We start from the raw sequence: 23,984 nt of genomic DNA, 5'->3' as shown, positions 1-23,984 counted from the left end.
ACATATTCCTATTTATACCTTTTTTTAAGTTCATCCCACCAAGCGGTAAAATCGTTGAACACTGGTAGTTCGGTCCCAGGCTTCAATCCCGAGAACGGGCTGGTTGCATGGGCGTCGTTACCAATATATTTGTCATTACCAACCAGTTATTGACAATATAGTATTTGTCATTACCAAACTTTTATGCTTTTGGAAGTTACCATCTCTGGTAACTTCCAGAAGCATAAACGTTTAAAGCACACAAATCCTGTTTTAAATTAATAAATAACTATGTATCAATATTTGTTCTTTGTGATAAATTAGTTCTAAATTTTTTTACTGTTTATCTTTACTGATAATTTTTCAGCAGCTTAATGCTCGAAAATACTAGGCACGATCATACTTTTTTTTTTTTTTTAAATTGTTTTGTAATTATATATATATATATACATATAAGTGTATTACAAATATTTTAATATACGCAGTGAAAGAAATTCCAGTACATATTTCTATTTATACCCTTTTTAAATTGATCCCACCAGAGGCAGAACGGTAAAATCGTTGAGCAGTGGTAGTTCGGTCTGTGTCTCGAATCCCGTGAACGGGCTGGCTGCATAGCCGTTTTCGTGGTTTTCTCCATGTGTAATGTGTACAGAAGCTAGTTCCCTTAGAAAGCTAGTTTAGCTTAGAAAGCCTAGGAAGCTAGTTCCCTATGAAGGCAACCATCACCTTGGGCAGATAGCCCTCGAGGCTTTGCCGTAATCACATAAAACCAAACATTTTTAAAATCTGAATAAAAAATACACAAAACTGATGTAATATCTAGAAGCAGACCACATAAAAAATCTCATAATTAATTATAAATCATCATTAAAATATTTACAAGAGTTTAATGTAACTGAAAATTATACAGGAATTTAACTTCAATTACACAGGAGATTCTAAAAACTACTGGAAATTGGCATTCATATTAGTACAATTAAAACTACTTAAATAAATTTTTTAACTCAAACTTATTATGAATGTTAATTTAGGATGTGCATAATTTGAATATATACTGCGTATTTTTTAATGCGTAATTCATTAATGTTAATCAGGGGCGTAGCTAGAGTTTCCAGCACCGGGGGACAACTGAAGAATTTGCGCCCCTTTCTGCGCGCCAAGAATGGAAAACATTTCATTAAAAAAATTCGTAGCATCAATTTGGCGCCCCTTGGATGCTGCGCCCGGGGACAGATGTCCCCTCTTGCCCCACCCTAGCTACGCCACTGATGTTAATGTATTAAATTTTTATACTCTACAAATTAAAATAAAAGTAGGGGGATATACATTATAAATTAAAACATAAAAGTTCAAGATTTATAAATTACTCATCAAAACATGAAATTAAGTACATTAATATAGACATTAGTTCAAAAATTACAATTTTAAATCAAAGTACGAGCCAGGACATCTGTTACATGATGTGAAAAATTTTGATTTTATTATCAACCTCACAATTGGGGCTGATATTATTCGAGAAATTTTTCGACTAAATATTGAAATTGGGAGTACACTTTATTGATTTCCAGGAAAATTAGAATCGAGTTTTATTTTAAATGTGTATCATTTTAAGGTTGTTTTCTAGATCAATTTAATTTTTGGATTTAAAAGATATAAGAATCAAATGTCTAAGAATGTGCTGCCATCTAGCGAGAACATAAGCTAAAATTTTCTGATAGCTGGAATGGATAATCACAGTTTTCTGCAGCAGCGACACCTAGCATTCTACCATTATTCCTCCTCCCGCGCAGTTTTTTGTGTCGTGGGAAGCGAATGGTTGCCGAGGAGGGATGGATGAGAAGTGCAGTGTGTAAGAAGCGGTATTGTGTGGTTGTGGTTTATTGAGTGCTGGTAGCGAATGTTGGAATGACAATCTCTATTGTTTTAGATCCCGTATACTGCTTCTTACGTTTAAGAAAGTTTCTGCTGTTTTCGTAAATCGTATAGAAAAAAGTTCAATATAATTTATGTACTAGATCTTATTATATCAGCTGCTTGTAATCTGGTTAATTATAAATAATACTGTGTGCCGATTTCTATACATCAGTTTTCATTTCTAATAGTTAAAAAATTTACGGTTTTAAGTATGTCTCTTGCAGTGTCAGTTAGTAAATCATATTCATATGATTCAAATCGTTTCAAAACTCCTAATTTTAAAGAAACATCGTCGACCTCGTGTTCTAATGAAGAAACTAATGAAGTTTCTAATAATCCGCCGATAATTATGGATGAATTCGGACAGACTCCAGATCATTTTTACTTAGCAAGAAAGCCCCCGCAATCAGTTTTCCAGGTATAGTGCTTTATTTTATATTAGAAATCTTGCTTTGTTTTATTCAATTGCTTTTGATTTGTAGAAATATTTAAGTTTATAGTTCATTTTGGCGCCATATCTCATTAATATTCAAAATGGCGATCAGGGAATTTACGTAGAATTGCATCTGATCATTCTTCATTTCAGCTATATTCATATAGTATAAGATATCTTACCTCACAGTTCATTTTTTATACGCGTATCTCTGAAGTGTAATAATGGCTAAGCGGGGAATATGGCTTCCTTCTAAGAACGTTTCCTCACCCTCTGCTAATTGTTCCTAATAATGAAAGGTAGAAAAACAAGCTCACTGTATAGCTCAAATCTTCAAACATGATACACTTTTGTGTAGCTTCGATTATTGCTTTTTTTAAATATTTTCACTAGGCATGTTACCATGCCATGGTGTTTAATGCAGAGTTTTAGAAGCATATAAACACATAATAAACATGATAAAAACTGAGCATACCACGTCGCCGTGCTTAAAGCAAAGTTACGGGGGTATATAAATACATTATTTTTCTGAATGGTAATGTTACTATATCTTCGAGGTCATAAAAACACGTACTGCGCTCTCTACTGTGAAAGGAAAGTAATTCTGCAACGCGATATTATAAAGTGCTTATGTCACGACAGCTTATAAGTAATGGCAGATTAATTAATATTATAACTTCAGTTTTTTGCCGTAAACAAAAAATTAGCAGCAATAATTTTTTTATATGTCTGCATTAAAGTAGTTAAATACAAGTAACAGTAGCTAGAAATGTGTTTTACTTATACAGGAACTTTTGAGGAGAAAACTTTCAGAATGAAAACCAAAAGAAAAAAAATGTTTGTGAATAAATGCTAACAATTACATAAATTCGTAATATGTATGTGTTAAGCTGTAAGCCTATTTTGACTAAAGTAAATACGATTTTCCTTTATAGTTACTTTACTCTCAAGTGTTTATTGAGTGATACGAATATATTTCTATAAAATTGAAAAAAGTGTTTTCTATTATAAGCTTACAGTTTTTTTTTCTTTATTAATACAGTTCTCTGTTTGAGTCATAATCAGGTATGGCATATTAGTGAATCATTTTTTAACACATGCTAAAACAGCAAAATATTGCTACATTTTTCAAAAATACAGTTACAGGATTGAATAAAGAAATCGCTGCTGGTATGAAAGATAGTCTAAGACACAGGCAGGACATGATGAAACCAGTTATATGTGTAGTAAAAAATGCAAGAATTTATGCCCTATAAAAAAATTAAACTAATAAGGATAAAATACTAACAGCAACAAATTTCTTACATGGATATTTCAGTTATGAATTGAGACAAAGATTCTAAAATGATTAAATGTTCATAATTCTGGCTTGAAATTAATTATTGGTACCAAAAAGTGTGTGATGCCGTGTATTTTTTACTGTTTTCTTCACATAAAATGGCCACACACATGCACAGAAGCCTGGGGCGATAAGCTTTAAAAAGTTCTGTGTAAAGATATCTTAAGCAGATTATGTGCAAGAACTGAACTAATTATCTATCTGAAGTAAAAGTTCTTTTCCTTTAATTTAATATCGCTATTTTTTCCCATCTTTATGGCAGCATATGGATACCGCATCAGAAGAACACTTCATCTTTCAAGGCTATCCACAAATCAACCCAATTTTAGCACCTTCATGTGATGTGAAGCACTGCTTATACAAGCCATGCATTGTCATTAAAACAAGTAATAATCAGAAGGAGTAATGTCTGGTAAATACAGCGGGAGGGGGAAAAATTTTTCATTTGAGTGTTTCCGACTTTGACCAGCGCCGCAACTTCTGGATTAGTGTTATCATGCAGGAGAATAATTTTGTCATGCTTAGACTAGTAGTGGGTACATTTTATTTTGAGTGTTAGTCTCAGTCTCATCAATTGTGTTTGGTCAGAGCTCAAGTAATGGTTTCATTCGGTTTGGGCAACTCATAATGCATGACACTAAGTTGATCCCACCATATACACAAGATTTTTTCCCCATGAATATCTCACTTGGCTGTCATTGTTCAAGCATGGGCAGTTGGTCTCCATGACTGAGTTACTCCTAATGATTTTGTGCAAGTTTACAATGCTTCTTGTTCCATATCTTTGTATACTTTCATCCTTTCCGCTCCGTTCTTTGTCTTTGCTATCATATTCACCATTCGGTTGATCTTTGGATTATGGTGACTTGGCGAAAATTTGGCGACCAACTCTGCTACAGCAACCCTCTATTTTTTTTTCGCCGCCATTTTGTCTTCACGAAGTAAAGACATGTTTCTTTTTATTTACTGAACACTTTTCCAACAATCTACTAGCCGAATTACACTTATGCTAGAAATTTTATGTAACAAAACTGCTTAATCATGACAAATATTAACTGCAAAATTGGGGTTTAATCCTAGTATCCGGTGCACAAGGGATTTGGCTACTTTTGGCGACTTTATGATGATCAGTAAAAACGGGACATTGCGATGAGTAGTTAACAGGTCATTCAAAGAAAATATATAGTTAAACATAGTACATACTATGCATATAGTATATATACTATGTATATACACATATAGTGTATAGTATATATATAGACGTTCTTTGGATCATTTTTGGTGTTGGCGATAATTTTCAAAGTCGCGCCAAGGCTGCACCGTATACTAGGATTTTACCCAAAATTGGGAAAAAATGCACAATCGCAAACTCCTTACGCATTTTTCAGAATAGCACATACACATAAACCATTTACACGTCAACTTATTTTTACTTAAAAAAACATCCCAGAATTGCACAAAAATGGCATTGCACACACTCTTAACTTTATCCATCTACACTGCTATTTTTTCGTAAATTACAAAAATTTGCACGAAAATGCAAAAAAATTCTGTGACTCTTTAAACTCGGTAAAAAGCACATATATGAAATTACCTGATCGCGAAAAGTATATACCCTTTCCAAGGATGAACATTTCCACATATAAAATAAATAAAATATCCAAAAACTTTTACCTCTCATCTATTATATTATAAACGTCACCAACGAATTCATACTGCAAGCATTACAAATACTTAGTGTCAAATATTTAAATTATTTCCTCTATTTAAATTCTTTCTGTCTTAATTATTTCCATGCATGTTTACTTCAACTAAAACGTATACCAAATTCCTACAAACATAAAATTCACAAAATAACTATCATTTAATTAAAATATCACTAAACCATGTACACGTCGACTTATTTTTACTTAAAAAACATCCCAGAATCGCACAAAAATGGCATTGCGCACACTCTTCACTATATCCATGTACACTGCTTTTTTCTCATAAATTAGAAAAATTTCACGAAAATGCATGAAAATTTTGTGAATCTTTAAATCCGGTAAAAAGAACATATATGAAATTACTTGATCGCAAAAAGTATATACCCTTTCCAAAGATGAACATTTCCACGTATAAAATAAATAAAATATCCAAAAACTTTTACCTCTAAATTATCTATTATATTATAAACGTCAGCAACGAATTCATACCGCAAACATTACAAATGGTTACAAATACTTAGTGTCAAATATTTAAATTATTTCCATACACATTTACTTCAACTGAAACATATATCAAATTCCTACAAACATAAAATTCACAAAATAACTATCATTTAATTAAAATATCACTAAACCATGTACACGTCGACTTATTTTTACTTAAAAAAACATCCCAGAATTGCACAAAAATGGCATTGCACACACTCTTCACTATGTACACTGCTTTTTTCTCATAAATTAGAAAAGTTTCACGAAAATGCATGAAAATTTTGTGAATCTTTAAATCCGGTAAAAAGAACATATATGAAATTACTTGATCGCAAAAAGTATATACCCTTTCCAAATATGAACATTTCCACATATAAAATAAAAAAAATATCCAAAAACTTTTACCTCTCATCTATTATATTATAAACGTCACCAACGAATTCATACCGCAAGCATTACAAATACTTAGTGTCAAATATTTAAATTATTTCCATGCATGTTTACTTCAACTAAAACGTATACCAAATTCCTACAAACATAAAATTCACAAAATAACTATCATTTACTTAAAATATCACTAAACCATGTACACGTCGACTTATTTTTACTTAAAAAACATCCCAGAATTGCACAAAAATGGCATTGCGCACACTCTTCACTATATCCATGTACACTGCTTTTTTCTCATAAATTAGAAAAATTTCACGAAAATGCTTGAAAATACTCAACGTATTCTACTCAAACGTATTCCAAAGTACTACAAACATATAACTCACAAAATCATGATCATTAAATTAAAATATAATTAAATTAAAAAACACTACTTAAAATATAAATAAGCACATACGTTAAATTAAAAAAAATTAGATTACAATCCTAATTACTTTAAACTAAATCATTGCTAATAACAATTTTCCAATAATATCATATTAATTTATTTACTTCTTACATTTAGAACAATGCATAAAAAAATATCCTCAAATGATTAAAAATACTAACTTACCTAATCTTCAGAATCTTCATTACGTGGCACGCACACTTCCACTATTTCACACAACACACAATGAAGCTTAATACAAAATAATATAGTACTACAGTTTTCCAAATTCCCCGTTTTCCGATTAAAGAACTGTAATTCGTCCATTAATGTCGCATGATATATCTCATGATCTCTCATTTCCCTCACACGAAATAATGCGTAATCAGAACTGAGTACTTCTCACATTATTACCAAAGTCCTAGGTAGTAACCTTTATCACCTCCAAAATGTCGCCAAACTACCAGTTACCATATTCCAAAGATCAGCCTCACTCTGGTCATTTTAGTAACTAAGGATAGTAGTGAAATAGCTTACATTTTTTTTTTTTTTTTTTTTTTAAAAAATCTGTATTTTACTACAGTCTGCCTAAGTAGTTCTGAACAGAAGCTGATTTATAATGTTCTCAAATCTGAATCTGAATTCTAAATATTCTAAAATCTGGATTATAAGATTTTCAAATCCGTCTCCTTGAGTATGTCATAAAAGTGTAATAAAAACAATATTAAGAATATAATTGTAAATTACATAACAGTAATTCTCAGTCTGTTTTTTTGCATGCACCCCTTTCACCATTGCTAGGTCATTTCCCCCTTTTTTTCAAAAACTCGAAATACACTGGTGTGCAAAAATTAAGGGCAAAGTCGAAAAATTTTCATATCAGCTGAACGAAGAGGCAGAGCGGACAGAAAGACCAATCAGGAGATTAAGTAAGGTGATGTACTGTAGCACATGCGCAGATGTGCAGGTACACGTAATGGGGGAGTGTGTGAGTAGTATAAAGCATGTTGTCGGTATAAGATCAGTATTTCTGGCAAAGAGATTGCACGCCGTATAGCAGTTAAAATCACACTGAGTTGCTGCCTCAGCGAGAAATGGGAATAATCAATCTGTTAGACGACATCTGGATGCTTTTACCCGAGGTCGAATCATTGGGAAGTTGGAGGAAGGCCGCAGTGTGACAAGTGTGGCTGCAGAGTTTGGAATTGCTCACAGCATCGTTTCACGACTTTGGAGACAATTTCAAACTAGAGGAACAGCTATCCGGGGGTTTAGTAGTGGTTGTCCATGAGGAACCACACCCGCAGATGACCGATATATTGCTTTACAGGCCAGAAGAAACAGGCGGCAGACAGCGGGAGAAATCGCTAGACCCAGGCGACTGGACGACCGATATCGCGTTTTACCGTGGCCAGAAGACTGCACGGTGGTGGTCTGTTTGCACGACGCCCTGTACAGTGTGTACCTCTAACGCCTGGCCATCGGAGAAGGCGTTCTCTGTGGTGCCGGGAACACCGGAATTGGAGAGAGAATAAATGGGGATGAGTACTCTTTACAGATGAGAGCAGATTCAGTCTGAGTAGCGATCCTCATCGCATACTCATCTGGAGAGAGCGGGGAAGCCGCAATCATCCCTCGAACATCATTGAAAGGGACAGGTATGAAGGTGGCGGTGTTCTCGTTTGGGGAGGCATCATGCTTGGTAGTCGTACAGACCTTCACATCTTCGACGCAGGTTCAGTCAACAGGACCCGTTATTGTAACAAGATTCTTCTTCCATATGTGCGTCTTTTTAGAGGCGCTATGGGTCTGCAGTTCCTTTTCATGGACGACAATGCACCATGTCATCGCACAGTAGCTGCCGAACAGCTCTTAGAGAGTGGGGATATTGAACGTATGGATTGGCCGGCACGATCTCCGGATCTCAATCCCATAGAGCATGTATGGGGAGCTCGTAGCTTACCACCAGTAACGATTCCGGAGCTTCGATTGGCGCTGCAAGACGAATGGACAGTAATGCCTCAACAACTCATTGACACCCTCATTCTCAGCATGGGCAGACGCTGTGAAACCTGCCTAGCAGTCAGGGGAGATCATATCCCCTATTAAAGACCGGATGTTTCTTGCTGGACACCCATCACAGGGATGTTTCGGCCTTCAGTCGCATTGCGCTCCATGCTACTTTTTCAATAAAGCTTCTTTTTATCCCTCTGATTTCTCTTTTAGTAAGTGTTGCGTACATTACTCATGTCCTTACGTATTGGGGATCTTACGGTATTAAATGTGTTGATTTGGAAAGCTTTTGTACAAAGTTATATTGGAAAAACCGTCTCGTCCTTAATTTTTGCACACCAGTGTATGTATAGGTTTATATAGATTATTTTTTAGCGTGTTTTATAAATTAAACAAAAGGAATGGAAAATTTTGATAAGTACCAAAACTTGAATAAAAGTAGTTATTTAGAGTATATTTCACCAAGGTAAAAATATATTTACAGGTGCCCCTTGCCGGAAATTGGTGATTTTTAGTGGTACATGGACAATGAGTTTGTGCAATTCTTTGGCTTGTTATTTTGTCTTTGTGTAGCGGCAGTTTTTTAACAAGTCAAAGAATTGCACAAACTCAGTATGCATGTACACATCAACCTATTTTCACTTAAAAAAAAAATAAGAGAATTGTACAAACTTGCCATTGCGCACTCTCTTGACTTTGTCCATGTACACATCCATCTATTTTCACTTAAAAAGGTCAAAGGAGCAGCCAACAAAAAATATACAAACTCAATAAACTACATTTTAAATCAAATGGAAATTCATCTTAGTACTACACAAAGGAAATATTCACTTACCTTATTTAGAACACTTACCTTATTTAGAACACTTACCTTATTTAGAAATTTCTGTGTCTTTAGTCAAACAAAATTTCTTAACAGCATCCAGAAATTTCCTAAAATTGTGTGAATTAGAATCCGTATATCGGCATCACCACATAAATTCACAAAAATAAGAGTAAAAAATATCTTTAGACGCTCAACAATATGCATTTCCATCCTACAAACAAGATACTTATAATGGCTACTAAGTAAACCTTCACTTGCATACCAATCAATTAATGCTCTTTCCCCCTTTCGTTCCAAATCCTACAGAAACATCAAATTAATCTTATCACATTCAGCCATTCTATTGTGTTAACCACAAAACAAGCAATGTACTTCCTAAGCAACATCCAACACACAAACGAGCCTTCACAAATCTTTTCCATGTCATTCAAATTCACTGCAATCACGCAACCGATTACGTCATAATAGGATTTCCACAAGATTCAACTACTCAGGTTACCATAGATGAAACAACAACTTAGCAATAATCCAAGGGGCATTAGATCATCAGTTTAAATCTAGTAAGATGGCATGTATAAATTATAAAATTAAAAATATGAAATTGTGATTTATGAAATAATGAAGTATTTATGATCTAAAGAATACCCAAATTTACTAAAAAAAATTAATATTTATTTGTTTACCTAATTAAACATTTCTTTCAATGCAAGTTTTTTAAGTTGCTTCATTTTTTTGTGCTAATAATTATCTTTAATTCTGTAGACAGACATAATCTCTTGTTTAGTTACATTGTTGAAGTCCTGTAACTGCTGTTTCGAGAATTCCGACTAACTTGTGAATTCAAATTTTCTCATTTTCAGTAACTTCTCTGTCACTTTCTTCACTATAGGTAGGCTGTTTTCTGTATCTAGAACCATACTATAGATTTCGCCATTCATTAATTGATTGATGATTGAGAAGCATTGTCATCACAATGAAAAACTTCTTTTATATCATCATCATTTATTACTGCTTCTCCACATTTCTTTACAAAATCTGTTTATTGGAAAATTTCACCTTTGTTTTGTTATATCTGAAAACCTTTAAAATTAGCGGCTATCATCATCAAATTTAGCTATCCTTCACCATACATATTTGGCTATGCATCATGAGCTTAACGACTAACAAGTTGTTCTGTTAAATTTTATCTTGCTTCTATCGTGCACTGAGACAATTAAAAGCCTGAATTCTATTAGTTTAGTTATTTATTATACTTACGTCTATTTCTTGGACATGCTTAAGGCTTATCGGAGTTCTAAATAAATAAATTCCCACATATACTTAAGCCTTATTGAGGTCCGGTGCTAGATATCTTACTATCTGATGCCGTCTCTGTGGGTCCTAAATTCTGTGACAAGGTGGGGCCATACGAGCCCTGGCGCTGGTTCTGGGCTATGTGAATAACAAATCAGTTATTCTTAATTCAAATAGCCTTAAATGTAATCTTTGGGTCTATGAGTATCATCAACAAAATCTATTTCTTGCATATGAAAAGAAATTTTTCCTCGTCAACATTTTTTAGTGATTTAACTTAAATCTGTAATCATCGCCAAGCGTAATGTCAACATAAAAGGTTACCATACTCCTTTATTATTCACTATGTGGAATGTTTCGATTTGAGATCTGTGCCAAGCGGATACGTGACAACGGATACAAATTTATGCTAAAATGATTGTTTTTTCAATAACAAGGCATTTTATTTAGTGTCTGAAATTAAGAATTGGGATTCTCCAGATGTTTAATTATGTGCGGAGGGGGGGGGGATTAAATGCGCATGCGTAAAGCCTACGAGAAAACATTGTTGGTGGTTTTGAGGTCCGGATTTTAGATCATTCTGGATAATGGACGTCTAGATTTCGGACTGTATTTAACTCCTAAGTAAAAGGCTTACTGCACTTCCCTCTGAAACTGTTGGAACTACTCTTATATGTGCATGCAGGTCGCCAAATGCGGCGAAAAATTTCTCGCCAAACATTTTTGGCGAGAAATTCCACACCGCCATATTACTACCTAAATTTTTGTCTACATTTCGAACTTTTACCCTAAAATGTATGCAATTTTGCCAACACGTCATAAATCACTTAATTACCACACGAACCAACTAGCAAATTCAAGTTTCCACGTAAAAAGGGTTGCCACAGAAACCAGCATCGTCCCCTCAAACCATCAGAGAACAGAACACACAATCGTGCCGAAAACCAGTGCACAACACATATCGCCACATTTGGCAACCTTAGGGTGCATATAAGAGTAGCACCAAACTGTTATATTCTCCTCTGGTTGAGACCCCTGATATATAAATTGGTTATCACACTTGGCTACAGTACCGGCTAGACGGGACTTTTCTGAGAATCGAGATTCTGGAGACACTGATTTAACCGGGAGGATTCCTAGAAAAAAAGAGCCCCACCTAACTACGGAAACGATGTTGCGGCTGTGAACCATTTTTTTCAAACCTCACTAAAAATGTCTCGGCTGGACCTCTGTCCCGGGTAGAGACAACCAATCATACGAAAGTTCTGCTTCTGAAGCATCACGTGATCCCGATCTGAGCAATAATCTATTAGTGTTTGGCATTTAGGTCTTTGTAGTAAATGAAATTTATAACCTAGCTAAGTGGGTTTCTTGGCATCGTGCAAGTTCTCAGAATTGTCCCCTTCGACGTCAAGTTTCGCGTAGCCGAATCATAATGTGATTGGGACATAAGGTGACACGAATAAAGTTTCATCAAATTTTAATATAATTAACTCCAAAAAACAGACTGCAGTATTTTTGCAAGACAGAACTATATGTGAGGATTTTCTTGACCTAAGGGTATTGAAAAGTGTAGAATCCTGAGAGAAATTTGATTTTGTGACCAAAATCTCAATTTCATTTTAGTCTGCCATTTTATTGAAAAGTGTAGAAAGCGTATTAACCCTCTGAGCGTTATGACCGGGTTTAGACGGTCAAGACGGCCTACCTCGAAAGCGTTACGGACGCATCTAGGCGGTCACTGGAAAAGTGTTCGAAAGCGTTACTGACAGTTCTAGGTGGTCAGTGGTGAAGACCTCGAAAGCATTATATGACCACCTTAAAGTGGCCGTGCAGATGTCTCCTGCCCCCCTTATTTCTGGAACCCTGGAGATCTCTAAATGACAGTTCTCAGTACGAGGCAAAGAGAGTTGCTCTTTTTCATTTTAGACCGCTATGTTTAATCACCAAGAAAACACTTGAGCATTTAAAACAACAAACAAATGTGGACATTCTTCGTGAAATAAAAAAGTAGCATGTAAGCATGTTTTTTCAATACTCTCTTTAAACAGATAACATTTTCATACAATATCCTTTAGTTTTTAAATTGAATGTTCACAAAATATGCGAAATGTTTGTGAATTCAATTAAAAAATAACATTAGGAAATATTTAAACAAATTTACTTATGGATATATAGATACATAATTAAAACCAACAAGTTATAAGTTTTAATTATTCGAGCGAAACGAATAGCACATTTAATTTAATACTGCATTTAATATGAGTTATATATAATTACATGTAAAGAATAACATGATTAAGCAATAATTCAAATAAAAATTAGCCATCAACAGTAATTTATAATAAGCGTATTTTGAACGGGTTTATGAAGCATAATCTAATTTGATAGCAAAAATAATAATGGTGAATTATTTATTCATTTTGGAACAATATTCGTCGCTTATACTGGTTTGATGAAGTTCTGTTCAAATTCATCTCAAATATTCCAAATCTTTTTATGTACATCAATTTCAATGCGATTTTTATTAGAAAAAAATTTAATGAGCTTGATTTTCTTACATAATTGTAATTACATTGTTCAACACAAAATAACTACAAGCAGAAAGGCAAAGTTGTGTTAAAATTTCTGTATTTTGTTATATAAATTATTAAAATAACCAACCTACAGCCTAACAATTGAATATCCGAAGTATAACCCGCAACTTTTCTAAAAGTAACAAATTTCAGTTAAAAAAAAACCACATTAAATAAATAAACGAAATACTATTAAGAAAGGAAGCACGAAAATTTACTTTTTTATGTTTGCTTATTTTATTTTTAGTCCAAAGGGGCAATTTGCCCTGAAGGACTTAATTTCGCTTTGGCATTTTTCATTGAAAACTATAAACGGCAAATCACTTTTCAAATTGTTGCCACTAAATATTATCGCTCTGTATTATACTTAAAGAAATTAAATAATGAAAAATCTGCATGAATGTACGTATGTTTCTCGCATTGTGTTAAAAGAACGGTACCTAGAGCTATCAAAATTTAAATAACGTAATCTTCCACACAATATGGGCATGTGGAAGCCCTAATTTGAATTTGAAATTTGTTTTATTATCGATTTCATATTTTATAATACTTCAACGAATTTTTGATTAAAATACTAAACGATTTCAAAGCGAGTAATGTCAACACCGTACGAAAAAAATCTCATTTTAATCTCCAGCGCGAGAGACTCCAAGATACGCTCGTTTTAAAATAATTTTGAGATATTGCTGTTGAACTGAACTTTATGGTTTGAGTACGTAGAACATGATATTTAATGAGGTAACACACAAAATGTTAAAAACGCTCCTTTGGACGTACTTTAAAATCTGAAACTTTTCATATTTTTATTTATTAGTTCAAAGGGGTGTATTAGTATTTAAAACAATAGTCTAGAGACTTGTTTTAAATACTAATACTGTTTTCGTTTTTGCGATTTTGCGTTGAATCACTATAAACGGCGAATCACTTTTCAGAGTGTTGCCACCAAATGTTAGAGTCCCGCATTACATTTGAAGTAATTAAATAATGAAAATCTGCGTAAATGAATGTATATTTCTCGCATTGTGATAAAAAAAAAAGGTTTGAAAAAAGGCCATCCAAGTTTGAATGACGTAATCCTCCTACGAATATGGGCATGTGGAAGACCAAATTTGAAATTTGGAATTTGTTTTATTATCTATTTCATATTTTGTGATGAAACTTTAACGAATTTTTGAGTAACAAACTCAACGATTTCAAAGCAAGCAATAGCAACACTCTACGGGGGTGGAAACCTTTTTATCTCCAGCGCGCGGAATTGTGTACCGGAAGCATATTTCACAAGTGCACATCTGTGTAACCACCGAGGGAGTGGCTTCTAGGGTGGACCAATGAGCATCCAGTAATATTTCTGTAATGTCACATGACCTTTCGTGTGCTTTAAGATTTAAGCAAGATGGCTGAAAATATTCTGCCACGCAATTTTTTTTACAAAATAATTAAAGCATCGTCGATTGCTTTTAAAACTTTTCATTGCGAAGTTAAGTGAAATATAGGAATTTATGAAGATTTCACTATCTGGTTGAAATAAATACAAACACATATTGGAAACTTCGCAAAAATATCGATGTGAAATATTATTTAATAAGTAATAAATAAGATGAAGAAAGAAATATGTGATAAACATCTGAGCCCAAATGCAATCTTTACATAAAACTTTACTAATTTGCATTCGTATACATTTAGAGCATTAAATTTCCCATTTAATAAATGCTAACTCTTAAATGTACTGTCTACTCAAGAAATACTCATCAAACAGAGGGAATTTATCATCGAATATATTCAATTTATTCACATATAATTTTTAATGTTAAACAATGGATATAATCAGATCATATGTATTCTGAATCTTACATTTTAAAAATCAAAAGAATGCAAGCACTGAAATAAGAAAACACTAGATTCAACACTTTTAGTCATTCTCCGCTCAATTAAAAAATATATATATACTTGAATTCTCTTAATCCACATAATATGCCGTGAACGTCAATCCTAATATTAATGCGTTATAAAAATCGCGAAAGCGAAATGTCAGCGATTAATCAAATTCAGAAAACGAAAGCACCACGAGATTGTCTACTATTACGTCATATATTTATAACTGCGAAACAAATGCAAATTAAAACGTAAACAACATACGCCCACATGCACGAAGATTTAGTATCACAAGAGCAATAGCAGCTCATTGGTCCATTTTCGAAACCCCTCCCTCAGTGGCCGCGCTGATGTGCACTTGTGAAATATGCGTACCGGAAATTCTAAATCTATGCTCATTTTAAAATTAATTATCGACATTGCTATTGAACTGAATTTTATGGTGTAAGTGCAAGGAACATGATATTTAATAAATAAAGGTAGCACACAAAACGTTAAAGAAATGTCCTTTTGGACGTAATTTAAAATCTGAAACCTGTCAGATTAAAAAAAAAAAAAAAATTTATTGTTTTTTGAATGTATGTTGTTGGTGAATAGTCGTGTATAATCTGGATATATAATAATTATTTGTGCTATTTTTTATTTGAAATGCATAGAATTCTCTAAAATAGTAGCATTCTTAGATTGAATATTGTCTAAGCAGGTACAATGATATTTTAACTTCATTACCATATCAAATACAGTTTCTTTTTAATTTAAAAACTTCGTCAGCGGTCTGCAGCACCTTTTTGAATCATAGGATGAGTTTTAATTAAATTTGTAGTAGTCCGAATTTTTATAAGTATACAGAATTACTGAAATAAGAAAAGCTAAAATTTTTAGAATTTCTTTATCAAAGTATTACATCTTAGGCCAGCAAGACCTGATTAGTAATATCTGGGAAAGGATCTATGATTGTTTAGTAAGAAGTAAAAAAAAAAGTACTCTAGGTCTAAGCAGTAAAAAAAAGCTTGTCCCTATATAGAAAGTTGTCACGTATATTAGAAAAGATTTTGCAAGACATTAATATTTTAGCTCAAACATGATTTTTTTAAATTTAGTCTCTTGTTTTGGAGATGGTGTTCAAGCATTTTACCATAATTTTATTTTCTGATCGCTGTATTTTTAACTTCCATAGCATAAATTAAAGAAATACACATTGCAACTTCAGCCATAAACAGATGACTTAAGAGAAATTTGTTTTGACATATTTATGCGAAAGACTAAATAAATATCAAATGCTTTTGCATTTATGTTACATGACAGTAATTAGAAAACAATAACTGTAGATGTGCGAAAAACCTATAACCTTCTGTATTTTAAAAGAAAGTACAAAATAGTTCAGAATAGCAGATGGCTTTGAAATCATTCAGTAATGTCATCGTAAGTATATTCTCTTCACATTTCAGAAGAACTGCAGCAGTTCAGATTTGTCGTAAAAGAGTAATTACACCCCTGGGGATTGGCGTACTTACGGAACGGAAAAACAAGCTTTGAAACATACTCATACAAAAGTCCTACCTTTAGTTCGACAGATAAATGACAGATGTGATAATTTGAACACATGCTTTCAATCAGTTGTTTCCTTCTAACAAAGCGTCTTGCACGGCTAGCAGGATCCTAGCAAAGTCTTGTAATAGTCTCTTGTTTTAAATATGCTGTGTTCGAACTCAAATTCAAAGACAGGCATTTAAAGATTTTATTAATGCTTTTTTTTTTTTTTTTTACATTCGACGATTCAATATTTGTTAAAAAAATAAACACATAAATAAACTTGCATAGCAGATCAAAATTATGTTGCTGTGGAAATGTTTCATCACCAGTTATAACAGCATAACTAAATAAGCCCATTTCGAAATATGGATGATATTGCATTCATTATTTTTAATCTGAAACAATATCAAGTTGTCATTACTAGATAAAATGGCTTAAAATAAGCTGACACATTATAAGAAAATTTTTAAAAATGAAAATTGGATTCACTTTTTTTCACATAATTTCTGACCAGTTCTTCCAAAATATTTTAAAGCTTACTTTACTACATAATAAAAATGTCTCCACGTTCGTTGTTTTTAGTTAGTAATTTTAATTGGGGCTGTTATAGAAGAAGGCTATTTATCGTTGTTGTTGTGTTACAGTACTTATTTTATTGTATAATGCAAATTTTGATCAATTGGTTAATTTTATAATGTATAGAGGAAGTTCAAAAAGAACAAAAGTAATTTCCACCGGTATTATATGTCCTTAAATTGTTCCCAATAAAAACAAACTAAGTAGTATACTACATTATGTTAATTAATTTGCTAACCAAATAGCAAAAACATTTCGAATTCGAAATCCATCTTTTTTACTAAGTACTTTTTGTAAAGTAAAAAAAATTCTAGTCCCTTTGTTGTTTAAATTAAAGATAAACAATTTTTTTTCCCTCCATGAAATGCTAATTTTATGTTATTTGATAAAAACTGGGAAGTGCAAAATCAAAATCCTGGCGAAATACATATATTTATGAATGAACACCCTAAGCACGAACACAAATAATATTTTAAACAGCTTAAAATGAATCCACTTTCAAAGTATTTAATTTGTGATAGATAATGACAGCTGAAAACATTTTCCAATATTACAAGATAAAATGAGGTTATTTCTCAGATAGTTTCACAAATAAACTCACAAAATAAAGAACGCTTTTTAAAATTTTTAATTTGCAATATGTTAGATGCTTTGTTGAAGAATTTGCAATAATATCGTTCTGATTTTCATTTTATCCAAGATTGCCATTATTTTTCACTGATGAGCAACTTGCTAATTATTAGTCCAATGTAGAGTCCTCCATCTGTTTTCTCATAAAATCGCCTTTGTAAATTTAGAGTTTAATTTAGCAAAACTTTTTCCACCTAAGTGGTAAAATGTCTTCGTAAACCCGGCGGAAGTCGCACCAAGAAAAGTTACTAGAGTAGGCGCGTGGGGTATTACATACCCCAATATTTAAAATACAATAAAAATAGTATTATTTAGCTTTAAAACTTTTTTTTTGTTCTCGTGTATTATAAATAAGTGAATAATAATTGGGTTTCAAAAAATTAATTTCCGAAATAATCTCAGAGTTAAAATTAAGATAAATGAAAGTAATAAAAAAATAAACATCATGCCTCTAAAGGTGCGTTCAGACGTGGGCGTAAAGCACATAGAGGCATAGTCATAAGGGCATAAAATACGGGAGACCCGTTCACACCTGCGAAAACGAGGTGTAAGCCATGGCCAATGAGAGAAGCTAAATTTGCGCTTGCGTGGAATGTCTACAACTTTCCCGCGCTGTTCTCGCGCTCGATTGATTTCCCGCGTTCGTTCTGCTTGTTTTTTTAGTTGTGTCATGGCTTTTTCAGCTAGCCACAAAGTTTTGTGTTTCTCTCTTTGTGCGTCGCCACAAAGTGTCTCAACAGAATGATCTTTTATCTGCCCTTCTCATTAGCCAAGAGGATGAAGGTAAAAAAAGAAAAATAACAAAATGGTCTAGAGATATTTTTTTGAAAGACCAATACTTGGTTGGCACATATCTTTCTGTACAAAGCAGTATGGAATATTTCTGCATTGTACTGTAGTACTCTCTATACTATAAACATGCACATACATATTTATATACTACATAAAACCTTCTTCAATTTTTATATATAATTTCTCTTAGGAGAAATACAATATTCTAAATATGCCTAATTTAAAAAAAAAATCTTGAGGATAACTAACAGATAGCCTGTATATAATATTTTTCTATTTTGCAGGTGTGAAAGCAGTTAAGCTAAAAACAGTACTTACCATACATTATTATTATTATTGTTGTTATTATTATTATTATTATTATTATTATTTTCAATCAAATGCTTAACACTCCTTATTTACTGTCCCTGTCGATCACTATAGTAGTTTGCTGCACTACCAGTATCAATTATCACTAGTACTAGTATCCCACAATGACCAGCAAACACAACTAGTACAATACTAGGAAACGTTCACCCAACAATGTATTTTATGCTCAATCATTAAATACATTTTGCTGTCTTGCCAGCTGTTTGTATACATCTATTTTTAATAATTTGCATGTATAAGCCGCACCACTGAATTTAATTTCAAGATATTCTGTCATTTCTATTTACGACCAAATCTCAAAAGTAATTTCACATTGACAAATTTTAGGTACCCAAGGTCTTCAAATACATCAAAATTATAAACATTCATACCTTATCCAGGAATTTCTACCAGAGAAATAGCATGAATTTAATGATCAAAACTCCGTTCAAATGATAGTAATAAAGAGTGGATAATAATAACAAATACTATTCATTAAATTATAGTCCATGTTATGAATTATGTGTGCTATTTAGTTTCATTAAAAGTAAATTCCTTTCATGGAGAACTTAATTAAAAAACAGAACAGACAAAACTGGACTTTAACAGGAGACAAAACTGTTGACTGCTGTTTTAAGGATATTTCACTACATTTTTTCTTTCTTGGAATTCATAAGAGCATTTTTCTCAAAAGATTAATCTTTTATTACTTATACAAAGCTTACACCATTGAATTGACTATTGTGACTATTCTTAAATAAGTGAAAATATTTTTTTAAGTAATATTTTTACTGTTAAAAAAACAGCAAATTCTTGATATTGATTTGATGTTTTAGTAAAATTAATTCATGAAGTTTGTTTGGAAAGAAAATCAGCATTTGAAGCAAATACCAATACAATATTTCCAGCTTTTTTAATAAATTTATTCTTAAATACAAAAATAATTAAACAGGAAAAAAATTACAGTAATAATTTTAAAAAAATATAGACAGAAAGAAAGTAATAATAATAATTTACACAGAAAAAATAAAATTTTTGCAAGCATGCTTTTTTTAAAGAATTTTCATAATAAAATGAAAAATATTGGAAGGGATCAATCATCTACAGGATAATACACAGCATGCATAATCCTGAGCTTAACTTTCGCTTTACGAGTTTCATCCATATTTTTCAATATAAATTGAAAAACTCATTAAAAAATGCATGTCATCATCGTAGATTTCTTGCGAGATCAACTCTTTATTTCGTTCGGATATGATTACAACTCATTAATTTGTTCGGATACGATTACAACTCATTCGGATACGATGTGTTCCGTATTAAAAAAAACGTCGCCTTCGATGTGACTGCGAAATCGTCTTAAGAAAGCCGCTTCGTTTTAGCTTCGCTCTGATTGGTCGACGCTTATCCCAAACTCGGCGTAAAGGTGAAACCTTGGAACCTTGTGCCACGAGCCCTAAACCAGATTCTGTGACGTAGCAGTGACTGGTTGCCTTGGCAACGGAGCTCGGCTTTAACCACTTATGTCCTTTACGCCCTCGTCTGAACGGGGCCTTAGTTTCATTGCATCTCTAATACACCATGCTTATTTTATTTCTTGACACTTTGAACAAAATACATTCATGTGTTCTTGGCACAGAATGTTTTCACATTTTAAACATTGCATTCACGTTCTTCTGTCCTTGGCATGAGGGCAAAAAATTTCACATCTTTCATACTTAGTTGTTTCGAATTTCATGCATTCGTTTTAATTCTTTGTCGAAACTTCTGCTTTTGTTTTGAATGCAGTATGTCAGTTTCTTGAAAAAGTATTAATCTCTGATTCTTAGTTCAATACTTTTTTTCATTAATTGTAATGCTAAGTCCTTCAAAAATAGACTTCTGTTTCCGGTTGGTGGATTAGCAGTTGAATGTGATATAACTCAAGCATTTATTACAGCAACATTCAGTGCAGGAAAGAAAATTACCATTGGCCACCTCCTTGTTATTCTGGCAATTGAATAATTGGCTGACATTTCATCTCCCATATCCAATGCTCCTTTAGTCATATTATTAAAACATATAATTAATTCCTGACGTTTTATTTTCTCCAATAGTATCATGTATAGTATGATCGTTATATAATGTTGAAAGCATAAGAATAGTTTTTCCTTTTTTAGGAACACCAGGAATTAATGTTTTATCTTTTTCGAAACCAAAACATTGTAGAAAATATTCTTAGTTTCATCTTCAGTTTCCGAAATGCAATCTTGATCACTTTCAAATATTTCTAATAAATCTCACATGCGTTGCATCTCCAGTTCATAGGGACTCATTCTTTTTAACATAATGCAGTTAGAAATTTTTAAGAATTTAATGTCAAGTACTTTTAAATCACTTGCGAGTAGAAATATTTACTGTTACACTCTAGAAATAAATTTCTGAACTAAATATTCAGTCAGAAAAACACTTACACGGACAGGCGCGTGGGGTGTGTCATACCCCAGTTCCAACAAAATACCGATAAATCTTTTTTTGAAACGCACAGGCAAAAAAAAAGCGGTTCTGAAAGTCAACCACAACTAGAAACTCAGCTACTGAAAGCAGCACAGAATTTCAGTTTCACAAGTTAGGAATATTCCACTTTTATGTAGGGTTGGGGTATGATACACCCACGCGCTTTCCCGCGGGTAAAGGATTCCCTAAAGAAATCTGCCTTGTATTTATGTTGCATTTAGGGATATTTTCAAAAACACACGCTGCTGATTTTATTTTTAATAGGTGAACAAAAGAAATATTTTTTTAAGAAAGAATATAACTTAACTGCAAGCTATATCTTATTCCTAGATAGCGAAGCTTGATTTACAAACTCAATTTTTAAAATACATTTAATTATCTTTATGCTTTAAAAAATGCCTTGTCTGGTAATTGTAAATGCATAAATCACTTGTTTTTTAAATCTAAGTGATCCACTCTAAGTTGAATAATTACGAATAGCATAATGTGAACGATTAATGAAGCTAGAACCTCCAGTTTATTCTTATGTAATTAATAAAAATTTCATTGTTTCAGCATCCTAGTATCTTTCTTCTTCCATACTAAAGCTCACATAATAGTTTTCATGCATAACAAAGGTGTTTTACTGGGTATTCGGATAGAAAAAAAAAATTCTCAAAAAATCTGAGTTGTTAATATATTTTTGGATAACATCCTGAGAGGAATTCATTAATAATAGTAATATGTAAAGCCATGAAACAGGTAACCTCAAAACGTCCTTGGAAGGATCAAAATCATGATCGATTCAGTTATTTAAATAACGCAAAGCTGCAAGGGCTACCTACCTATGAGGAAGGATGCCTTCATGGAGGACATTCTGAGGGAAACTAGCATGTTATACAGGGGAGAAACCACAAGAACCAACCATGCAGCCGGTCAGTTCGCTTGTGATCGAACCCAAACCAGGTTGAACTGCCAGTATTCAAAGGTGTATCTTAACCACTGATGAGGCTTGGATCACAATCATGAATCTTCAAACTTATTCATCTAGACGTGCTGTCAATTTACCTTACAACGGCACACACACACATACAAAAAAAAAAAAAAAAAAAAAAAAAAAAAAAAAAAAAAAAAAAAAAGAGATCATTTGTTATATTCTCCTCCCTCAAGGACCGGGATTCGAACCACAGATCTTTCAATTTTACTAGCTGGATCTGCTACTACTTGCACCACCACAGGATGCAAGGTAAACCAGTAAGTCTTTATAAATGTACTAGCGCGACAGCATTATATGAATTGTTGGGCATTTTAACTTCGAAAATTAGATGGAATAGTATTTGAAAATAAATATTATGTTCAATTATTTTTAAGTTTGGTTGTAAACTGATCGTTGCCTTTCCAATTCAAAAAAATTTCGAATCATATCTAGATGCTAGATATATCATTAAAACATTTACTTGATTCGGCCGCCCACTTAACTTATGAATTGACTTTTTAAATAGAGCACTACCAATTGGCACATTGAAAATGATCATATTCATCTCAGTGAGATGGATATGATTCGCATCTCTTTTCTGTTTCGCATCCCTTTCTCGGAAATAAATCTACCTCTGTAGTAGATTAATGTATAGGTAGCACACAGTCTGTGACTGTCAGCCGAGCGGTAAAGTCGCTGAAAAGTCGCAGAATACCGAGTTCTGACTTAAGTTTGATTCTAAGGGAACGGGCTGGTTGCATGGGTGTTTTCCGCATATATAACATATATACGAGCAGTTTCTTAAAAAAGCCTGGGGCCCACCAGCGGCCGAGCGGTAAAGTCGCTGAATACTAATAGTTCGGTCCGAGGTTCGAATCCCTCGAACGGGCTGGCTGCATGGGTGTTTTTGTGGTTTTTACCATGTGTAACGTGTATACGAGCCAGTTTCCCTTAGAAAGTCCTCCACGAAGGCATCCCTCCCCTTAGGCAGATAGCCCTTGAGGCTTTACAGTAATTAAATAACCTAACCTTTAAAAAGTCCTCCACAAAGAGACCCTCCTCTTAGGCAGACAGCTCTAGTATGCTTTGATGTAGTCAAATAAGCCAAAACATTCTGTTGGCGAAAAAACAAGATTGCATTTATCGTGAATAATTTCTAATGCAAAAGTTATACTTTTGTTACTAAGGAAAGAATTTATTTTTTTGTAAAATTCAGATTGCTTGAATTTTAATAATTCTCAGAAACAAAATACAAATAACAAGAAACTAAAAAAATATTCATAATTAATTAAGATATATAAACGATATAATCATTAAGCATATTTTTAGTAAGAAAGAATATTTTGTAATAAATAAATAAAAAATTTAATATTAAAGAATCCTCTATATATTTC

The 23,984-nt window shown here is 32.9% G+C and overlaps 1 protein-coding gene across 1 annotated transcript in view; it reads left to right on the top strand.

Annotated features, from left to right (window-relative positions):
• Positions 1–1,766: 1,766 nt before the first annotated feature.
• Positions 1,767–23,984, top strand: part of LOC118197693 (transcription factor E2F1-like) — a 200,928-nt gene continuing 178,710 nt past the window's right edge. The window contains exon 1 of the mRNA XM_085807189.1: positions 1,767–2,314. Coding sequence (XP_085663315.1) covers positions 2,108–2,314 — 207 coding nt within the window. The 5' untranslated portion in view covers positions 1,767–2,107. The remainder of the gene's footprint in view (positions 2,315–23,984) is intronic.

Source organism: Stegodyphus dumicola, chromosome X1 (genome assembly GCF_044657685.1).
Source record: "Stegodyphus dumicola isolate Sdum_Otavi_A_Nest chromosome X1, ASM4465768v1".
Taxonomy (NCBI): domain Eukaryota; kingdom Metazoa; phylum Arthropoda; class Arachnida; order Araneae; family Eresidae; genus Stegodyphus; species Stegodyphus dumicola.
The sequence above is the reverse complement of the archived record's forward strand: the minus strand, read 5'-3'. Positions and strand labels throughout refer to the sequence as shown.